The sequence below is a fragment of the Suncus etruscus genome, chromosome X (genome assembly GCF_024139225.1).
Source record: "Suncus etruscus isolate mSunEtr1 chromosome X, mSunEtr1.pri.cur, whole genome shotgun sequence".
Lineage (NCBI taxonomy): Eukaryota > Metazoa > Chordata > Mammalia > Eulipotyphla > Soricidae > Suncus > Suncus etruscus.
Genome location: NC_064868.1, coordinates 94,093,571 through 94,102,108, shown reverse-complemented (window position 1 = coordinate 94,102,108; position 8,538 = coordinate 94,093,571). Strand labels below are relative to the sequence as shown.

Below are 8,538 nucleotides of genomic sequence, written 5' to 3'. Positions count from 1 at the left end.
GCAGTGCCCAAGGGTGTCAGCGGCCACTGGTGGTGCGTCCCCTGGTGGCTACATTGAGCCCTGCGCTGTCCAAAGCTCTGCTTGCAAAGTGCTGAGGGGCTGGGCCAGCAGAGGTTCCTAGGTTGGGGGCCAGCCTGGTGTTGCAGTATGGCATTTATTTGGCAAAATCTCTGCTTAGGGATGACAGATGACTCGCTTGACCCTACTTGTGGAGTTCAGTCTAGGAAGAGCATGGGCAACGGAAATGTATGGAGGGAGGAGACAGGATCCAGCCTGAGGTCTTCCCAAAGGCCACCTGGGACCTCCTTGTCCAGATCTGTGGGCCTCCGAAGGGGTCCTGTCTCTCTGCACTCCTCTCTGCCCCATATCCAGAAGTCCCTGGCTCAGATACACTCAGCCAGATTGCACAGTGTTTTTTATTTAAAAATAACAACCTCCTCAAGCTGGGTGGGATTTCTTGGGCCCCATCCCCCCACTTACACCGAGGTGGGGGCCCCTGCAGGGGTAGGGGATAGAACAGAGCTACGCTGGGTGATTTCCAACCCCCTCCTGACTGTTACTGAGGGAAGCACACTCTGGGATCATCCAGGTTTGGGGTAAGACCTGGGCAGGGCAGATTCAGGGATCAACTGTCCCCCACACTGGGAAAGGCTGGGCAGAGCCTGCAGCCAGCTTGTGAAAGGTATGAGAGGAAGAGAGGGAGGTGGGAGAAGGTGCCCAAGAGAGAGGGAGCATCTTGGAGTTCTGAAAATCCCAGGCCTAGGGATTCTTTTTTTCTTTTGATTTTTTTTGGGCCACACCTGGTTGTGCTCAGGGGTTTACTCCTGGTGATGCTCAAGAGGACATAGGGGATGCCAGGAGTCAAACCCAGATCAGCCACATGCAAGGCAAACACCCTTCCCAATATGCTATTGTTCCAGGCCCTGGGATTCTTTCCAATGGTCAGAACCTTGGACAATTTGGTTTCAGGGTGAATGCACAGAAAGCATTTTCTTTCTGGGATGCCTCTGAGTGGCCAGGATGAGTGTGCAGGGACAGTGAAGAGCCATGGGGACCTGGGCTGGGGCCAGGCCTCATGCCCCATATATATACTTGGGGATCCTGGGCAGTGAGTGGAGGCTGTGGGTCAAAGGTGGGGCAATGGGCTTCTCCCTCACTGTGCCCCACTTCAGGTTAGCCGCTGGGCTCCTGGGGTCCGTGATTGGGCCACCAGGCTGCAGCCAGGGCCTCTACTTTTTGTAGTTGCCAAACTGGATGGCCAGACGGTCGGTGACGCAGCGGAAGGTGGCTGGCTGCACCTCCCAGTAGGGCACCGGGTTGTTGAAGAGGCTGATGCCATTATAGTAGGCCCGCTTCACCCCAAAGCCCATGGGGCAGAAGTCGTTGACGCCCACCTTGGTGATGTTGTTGGTGTGCAGGTACACCACCTGCGGGCACAAGGGCGCAGGGCTGAGGAAAGTGCCGGAAGGTGCAGTGGCAGGTGGCCCTGCCTCGATGGTGGCACCTCTAGGGTCTCTGGTCCCTCTTCCTGGTACCTAGTCTTGGCTCGGCTCCCCAGAGGAGTACTCCAGAGAGAGATGTGTGTGTGTATGTGTGTGTGTCATTGTGGGATGCAGGAGGAAGGAGGCAAGCACAGTTTGTGGGACCATCAGTTTGCCACTGCGCCCTCTAGAGGCGGAGAGGACATCAGTCGCTAGAGGGCGCCCTCTCCCTGCAGCAGAGCCCCCAAGACTGCCTCAGCCAAGGGGTCTCTGACCCATGACTCCCCGCTCCTGAGAAGTGTGAATGAAGCCGAGAAACAGATCTGGGTCCAGGAAGGGCGAGGCATAGTCAAGATCCGCCTCCCACGAACAACCTTCCACCATCAGCTCCTCTGCTTGGGGCTCAGTGTTTGGGTCAGTCCTGGACGCAGACTGCTTCCTAACCTCACTGCTCCGGCTCTGGTTTTCTGGAGTCCTACCCCACCTACCTCACCACTGGCCCCGGGGAGCGTGGAGAGGGGCAGGCTGGTACCCTCACCTGCAGGAGCCTGAGGTCAGGGAGGCCAGCAGGCACCCGGGCCAGCTTGTTGTTGTCCAGATGCAGCTCACGGAGGCTGGGCAGGAAGCTCAAGCTCCCGTTCTCAATCATGCGAATCTGGTTGTGGCCTAGACCCAGCCTGTGGAGGGAGGGGGCAGAGCAGGGTAAGGTGGGTGTGGAAGGGGAATGGTTGGGGTGCAGAACGAGGTGGGGGCAGGCAGGTGGGACACACCGGTACAGCTTGGAGTAGCGCAGCAGGTCCTCCAGCTCGATAGCCTGGATCTTGTTGTGGTCCAGATGCAGTTCGTTCAGTGTCTCAGGGAGGTCTACTCAGGGAGAGGGTCTGAACTGAGAGCAGGGTGGGGGCTCCACACGGTGGCCGCCTGCATATCCACATCTGGGCCCTGTCCCAGCCCCCACTGCAAGGCTTACCTTTGGGGATGCCCGTGAGCTTGGCCTCAGAGATGCGCAGATAGTTGAGCTTCAGGCCATCGAAGGCTCCAGGCTCAAAGCCGCTGTTTTCCAGAGGGTTCCCGCCCATCTCTAGGGGAGAGGCCTCTCAGCACCAGAGTGCCAGCATCCCCTTGCTAGGCCCTGCTCAGCATCCACTCCCCCATGGCCTTCCCAGGAAGGGATCTGGGATCAGAGCTGTGCCTCCTACCCTGAGAAGTCAAACTGACTTTTTGCCTTTTCCAAAAGACTCCGCCACGGATTCCTTCGGACCTCCTCCCTGTGGCTTTCCAGCTGGCCCAGGCACCTCTGAGCCAGGCCCTAGATCAGCTTTTCACCAGCCCCCAGGCGCACCCATGGCCACTAGGTGGCGCCGCTCACCAATGCAGTTCATGTTGCGCAGCCCGCTGAACACGCCCTTGGGCACCTTGCGGATGCGATTGTCGTGGATGCGCAACTCCACCAGAGAGCTGGGCAGGTTGGGCGGGATCTCCACCAGATGGTTCTTGGAGATGTAGAGCTTCTGCAGCCGCCGCAGCGGGCTGAAGGCCTTCTCGTGGATCTTGGAGATCTTGTTGTTTACGAGGACCAGAGCCTGCAGTGGGGAGCAGGGGCCTGAAGGCCTCCCACTTCCCTCCCTCCACCACAACAGAGATGGCCCCTCACACACACCCCACTCCATGCTTCCGTTTTCCAACATGACTTCATGCATCCTCCATTGCTGAGAGGAGCCGATAAAGCCCAGTGTTTGAGGGTTTTGTTTAGGGTGTTTGGGGCCACATCCAGCGGAACTCAGGGGTGATTCCCAATTCTGTTGCGGCTATCAGACAGGGCGAACCACATTCAGGGCCAGCACCGTCCCCTCTGTGCTACATCTAGAAGTTTGGGGTGGACACCTCCTGACCAGTCTTGCGGGGGGGGCTGCCCACCCTCTACCCCTTGCTCCCCTTCAGCTCACATAGAGGTGCTGGAGCCCCTTGAAATCGTCCTTGCGGAGCTCGGTGATGTCATTGTTCTGCAGGTCCAGCAGTGTGGTGTCTGGAGAGACGTCCTTAGGGACCGCCTTCAAACCTGTGGGTGTGCAGGGGAAGCGTGGGGGTTAGCTACATGTACCCCACACCCAGAAACCCCCACTCACCCACCCTGCTGTGCCCACCCGTGTGTACTGACCAAGGTCAGAACACTGGACCACCCGCAGGTGGCAGTGGCAGCCGAAAGGGCACATGGAACTGAAGGTGGGGGTGACAGAGTCCAGGTCTGGGGCACCGGAAGTGCTGTCAGCGCCCGAAGCGTCCTCGGCATCATTAAGCATGGGCAGCCCGTCGTCCAGGGTGAAGTCCCAGAAGCCTCGCTGCTCAAAGGGCAGAGCCTGGCCCAGGGCCAACAGTGCCGCGGCGAGACATAGGGGCCACATGGCGAGGTGCCTGCGGGCAATGCCAAGGCAGGCTGTCAGGAGTGCGGCTGTCTCTGTGGAGCGTGCCTGCCCAGTTCGCACCCTAGTGCCCCAGCAAGGTTGGGTGTTGGGGGGGCCTGGAGATGTTTTTCCAGTCAGCTATGTGCACAACCATGCCTGAGCACACATGTGCACTTATAGTCACATACACCGCACACACTAACGCACATGTGTGAATGCACAATCATGTGACTAGACATGCAGACACACCTATGCATATCTACAAATATGAAGACATGCAAGGAGACATGACACACAGCAAGGCACACACACGACACACATGTGAAGGCATGTCCACGGTGTACACATAGCAGCCTGCAGGGAAGGGCTCTGGGGGAGGAGCCACTGCCCACATCTGTGAATCCACATGTGAAGTCCCTGCCTGGGAGCTAAGCGGGAAGGCTGCTAAAGGGGCTGGCAAGACACTGGCTGGCACAGTGGGTGGAGAAGGAGCGAGTCTCTCAGCCCTGGGAGGGAGCGGGGCAGGGGCAGACTTGCGGGAGGCCCCCCAGCCCTGCTGCCAAGTGGGGGCGGAGGGCAGCCTTGCCTGAGCCTGCCTGGTGCCCACAGAGATGGCCCCCAGGCTCAAGGGCTGGGAAAAGGGGGACCCCTGCCTCTCCCACACCCTCCTCCGCTTTCCGGGGAAAATCCAGAGTCTGTTCTCCTAGGCTTAGGGGGCAAACCATCAGTGCCAGGACCCTCCCAGGAAGTGCCCCAATGGGCAGGGGAGGGGCTGTTGGCGCTAAGGGATCCCCTGAACCTGACTTCAGCCTCAACAACCCTTCACTTCCCACTACCCTGGTCTGTACCTCTGTACGCCTCACCCCCCCTTGCCCTCCCCCTCCCCTGCCTGCCCCTCCCACTTTTCACCAGATACCCTCCCCCTCCCCCAGGGTCCACCTTCCCTATCTGCACCCCAGAAAGGCAGGGCTCAGGCAGGCCAGCTGGCTGTGCAGCTAAAGGCAGTGTCAGAGGCTGGCAGCCTGGCCCAGGCCACACAGCACAGCGAGCCGGCGGGGCTCCAGGCCCAAGGCGGCTCCCAGGCTCCTGGCACAGCTTGAGCAGGCTGGCAGCACACTGGGCCCTTGCTGGCTCTAGGAGACAGCCCCCACTCCCCCTAACATTATGTGTAGGGTACAGCTAGCTCCCTTCCTGGGTATGGATGAGAGTGAGGGAGAGCAGGGCTGGCCTGGGTGGGACTCCCTGGATTCCAGAAGGGGGTCGAGGCTGAGCACCCCACCTTCTAGGCCCTCTTGTCTTCCACTGCTTCCACCTTCAGGGAGGGTTTGCACCCCATCAAAGCCTGTACTGAGCCAGAGCCCTGCCTCCTGGGCAAAGGGAAGCAGCCAGGCCCGGTGCCTGCCAGTGGGCAGGGAGAGACACTGCCCCATAGGGCCTCCTTGTGCCCCCTGAAAGCCTGCGCAGTGCTCCAAGCAGGGCTGCCCCGTGGCCCGGCCAAACAAGCCACATTGGCAGCCTCTGAGAACATGGTTGGGCTGTGCCAGGCATTCAGGCAGGGCCAAGGCGGCAAGAGTGGTTCGCGCGGCAGATGTGTGGCCTGTGATTGCCAAGCTGCTGCCACCCTGAGCCAGACTGTGGGGGGCCCCCAGGTCCCCTGCTTGCTGCCCACAGTCCCATGCCCCTGCCCTCCACCCTAGGGTCACTTCCACAGAGGGGCCCTAGGTGTCTGAGGATGAAGTGATGAGTGGGCGGTGAAAACAAAGTCCTGCTATGCTCTTTCTAGAAGTTTCCAGGGTCAGGGCTGGGGGCACCAGATGACCTTTCATACCACTGGGTAAGTAGATAGACTGAGGCCCAGAGTGTGCCTTTGTTCCCTGGATCAACCCATCATCCCGGAAGTCATTAGTGAGGCCTGGCTCGGTGGTCCTTCTCCCCATCCTGGGCCCCACACCCCACAGCAGCCCCATTCAGCTGCTGGGAAGCGCCTGGGCAAGCTAGGGAGGTTCCAGAACATTCTAGACCCCCCAGGGTGTGGCACTCAGTGGGGCTCCCCAGAGCTGCCTGCCCCCCACCCTGGAGCCAGGCCAAGGAAAGGGGCTTGGCTCTGTGCCCCAGGAGGGGCCTCATGGCCCTTTCCCTTCCTGATCTTGGGCTCCCCACAGCCCTTCTGTGAACTGTGTCCCTCCAAGTCCCAGGTCCTGCCCAGATTGGCTCCAAGCCCCCCAAACTCTCAAGCTGTGTCAATACAAGCAGGGGCTGGCGGGAGCTCAGAGTGGGTGTTAGGGCCCCAGGTGGAGGCAGGGCCAAACCCCAGGTCCTCCTCCCTGGGAAGTGGGCACTCCCTTGTCAGCAGGGGAGTGCTGTGAAGTTTCTTCCAGAAGGTTGGAGTGGCTGGGCCAGGTCCTGGGAAGGCAAGAGGGAGATCCCGCACCCCCGCACACCCTCTCTGTGCCACCCTCCCTCTCTGTGCCACGGCATACATGAACTTTTAGGGGAGCTCAGCCCACCAGATGTATATCCAGATTTTCCTGGTGGGGAGAACTGAAATAACCCCCCACAGGGTTCCTCAAAAGGCCCACCGTGGACGCCTTTTCCCTTGTGTGGATAGTTGAGGAATTCCCAAAGAGAAAAATTCATGCTTCGTATTACATTTTGTCATTACTTGGCTATCTCTACTTTGTAAAATCTCAAGCAAAATTACAAACTATCAAATAATTTGGCTCAGAAATTCCAGCACCAACGATTACTAAGAGAACCCCTTTTCTGAATAATTAGTACCAAAAAGCAAAGACAATATTTTTTCTCTTTTTCAAATATGTCCTTGTAGCTGCAATTTCTGGTAATCAAAGGCGTAGTCAGAATGCAGATCCTGGGCTATTGACTCTTCTCAGAAAAAGGGAACCACACCTAAGGGGATTTGGGCTCCTACCTTTACTTGACCTCTAAAACAATAGAGTCCAGCTCAGCGAAGAACACGAAGACCAGGAAGACCACGTTCCTGAATATTTTCTACTTCCTAATAATCCCTGATTTCGCATTTGAAGTAAGCTTGCAAAGAGCTGCCCTGAGTTATAACCTTCTCCTTTGTACTCAGAATCCTTATAGCTCACACCCATAGCTTAAGCATGTTTACTGTAAAACTTTGCTTTGTGATTGTATTCTTCTCTATACCTATGGCTGGCTTTACCCCTATATATCCCCCTGCTTAAAAATTAAACTTGTCGCTCTCCTGCCAGAAGATGTGTTGACCACCTCCAGCACCTCTGCATACTGTCACGGATTACCATGAGTGGGGATAGAGTTCACAAAACTCCTGGGGGGCACTCAGTCCCAGCGGTAATAGGATCATAGGGGAGGAAGGGGGTGTAGAGAGGAAGCCCCTGAACAGAAGAGCACTCCACTGAATGGCCCAGCCCTTGGAGGGCCTCTGGGAGCAACACTTGTCAGTGCAGGGTTTTAGGCTCTGGTAAGAGGGAGCTCCGACTTGCTCCCTTGGGCTGTGTAAACTCAGGCCAGCCTTCTGTAGGCCTCAGATGTCTCTCTGCAGCAGATGGGGGAGCATCAGGGAACCCAGACAGCATTCATCGGGATCTGGCAGCTGGAAAAAGGTTCAGGGTCTCCCACTGCCCAGGGCTGGTTGGTCAGGTTCCTCTCACTGTCTGTCCCTCAATCTGGGGGGGGGGGCATGACAGAGAAGCAGAGCAGCCCCTCACAGGAGTCCCTCACTTACCCAGCAGCTTGTGGGTAAGTGAGGATTTGGGCCAGGGTCCTGGGACCAGCCTGGGAGAATCATCATGAGCCCCAGACAGCCTTTGGGGGCACCCACCCAAAGGTCCTTCTGTTCTGGAGGCCCGCAGGGCTGGTCCATGATGCTCTCTGGGGTGGCAGCGGGGGCACAAACCCCAGGGAGGCTGCCTGAAGGGAGAGCAAAGTGGGGGAGAAGAAAGGAACAGGCCTGGGGCGCCCCAGCAGGGCCACTCCAGCCAGTGGGGATCGAGCAAGGGAGCCCTCGGGTGGCGCGGCCCTACCTGGGGCGGATGCAGGCTGGCTAGTTGGAGGCGTGGGTGTCGCAGTCTGTCCAGGGCCGGAGGTGCTGCTTCTGCTCTGACTGCAGGCGAGCGAGAGGGAACGGGCAGGGCGGGCGTCGGCTAAAGGCGGGCAGAGGGGCGGGCAGGGGGGCGGGGGGCGGGCGGGCCAGAGGGAGGGGGCCAGCTTCAAAGGAGCAATTTTCATGTCGGCGTTGGGGCTAGCTCCCCCTCCTCCTGGCGCGTGTACCCCAACCCTCCCCCGCCCTGCTAGCAGCTCGCTCCCTCGTGCTGGGACCCCTGGGCAGGCCAGGCCTTACACTCAGACTTTCCATTGGGACCAGGCCGGATGGGGGTGGCCCTCCGCAGAGGCAGACAGGGAAGAAGAGAGGGGAGGTGGGATAGGGGTGCAGATCCAGCTAGCAAGCCTCCAGAACTCGCTCCTGAGACCACTTAAACTTGCAGTCGCCTGGGCCCAAGCAAAAAGAATATCTCGAGGTGGCTGGGGGGCAGCAGCAGGCTGGCCCCGGGCTCCATTCCTGGCCTGTTCCCTGAGCACTGCAACCTATCCTCAAAAACCCATCAGCTGTGCTGATGTTGGCCAGATCCAGAGGGAGGCAGAGAAGCCCG

General features: G+C 58.8%; 1 protein-coding gene across 1 annotated transcript; it reads right to left on the bottom strand.

Annotated features, from left to right (window-relative positions):
• Positions 1 to 402: 402 nt before the first annotated feature.
• On the bottom strand, positions 403 to 7,992 carry BGN (biglycan). Its single transcript, XM_049767511.1, has 8 exons — positions 7,912 to 7,992; positions 3,640 to 3,893; positions 3,428 to 3,540; positions 2,851 to 3,064; positions 2,452 to 2,562; positions 2,252 to 2,345; positions 2,020 to 2,158; positions 403 to 1,427 (listed from the first exon to the last, which is right to left on the bottom strand). The coding sequence occupies exons 2-8, from the start codon at positions 3,881 to 3,883 to the stop codon at positions 1,230 to 1,232; spliced, it is 1,113 nt and encodes a 370-aa protein (XP_049623468.1). The 5' UTR covers positions 3,884 to 3,893; positions 7,912 to 7,992; the 3' UTR covers positions 403 to 1,229.
• Positions 7,993 to 8,538: the final 546 nt, after the last annotated feature.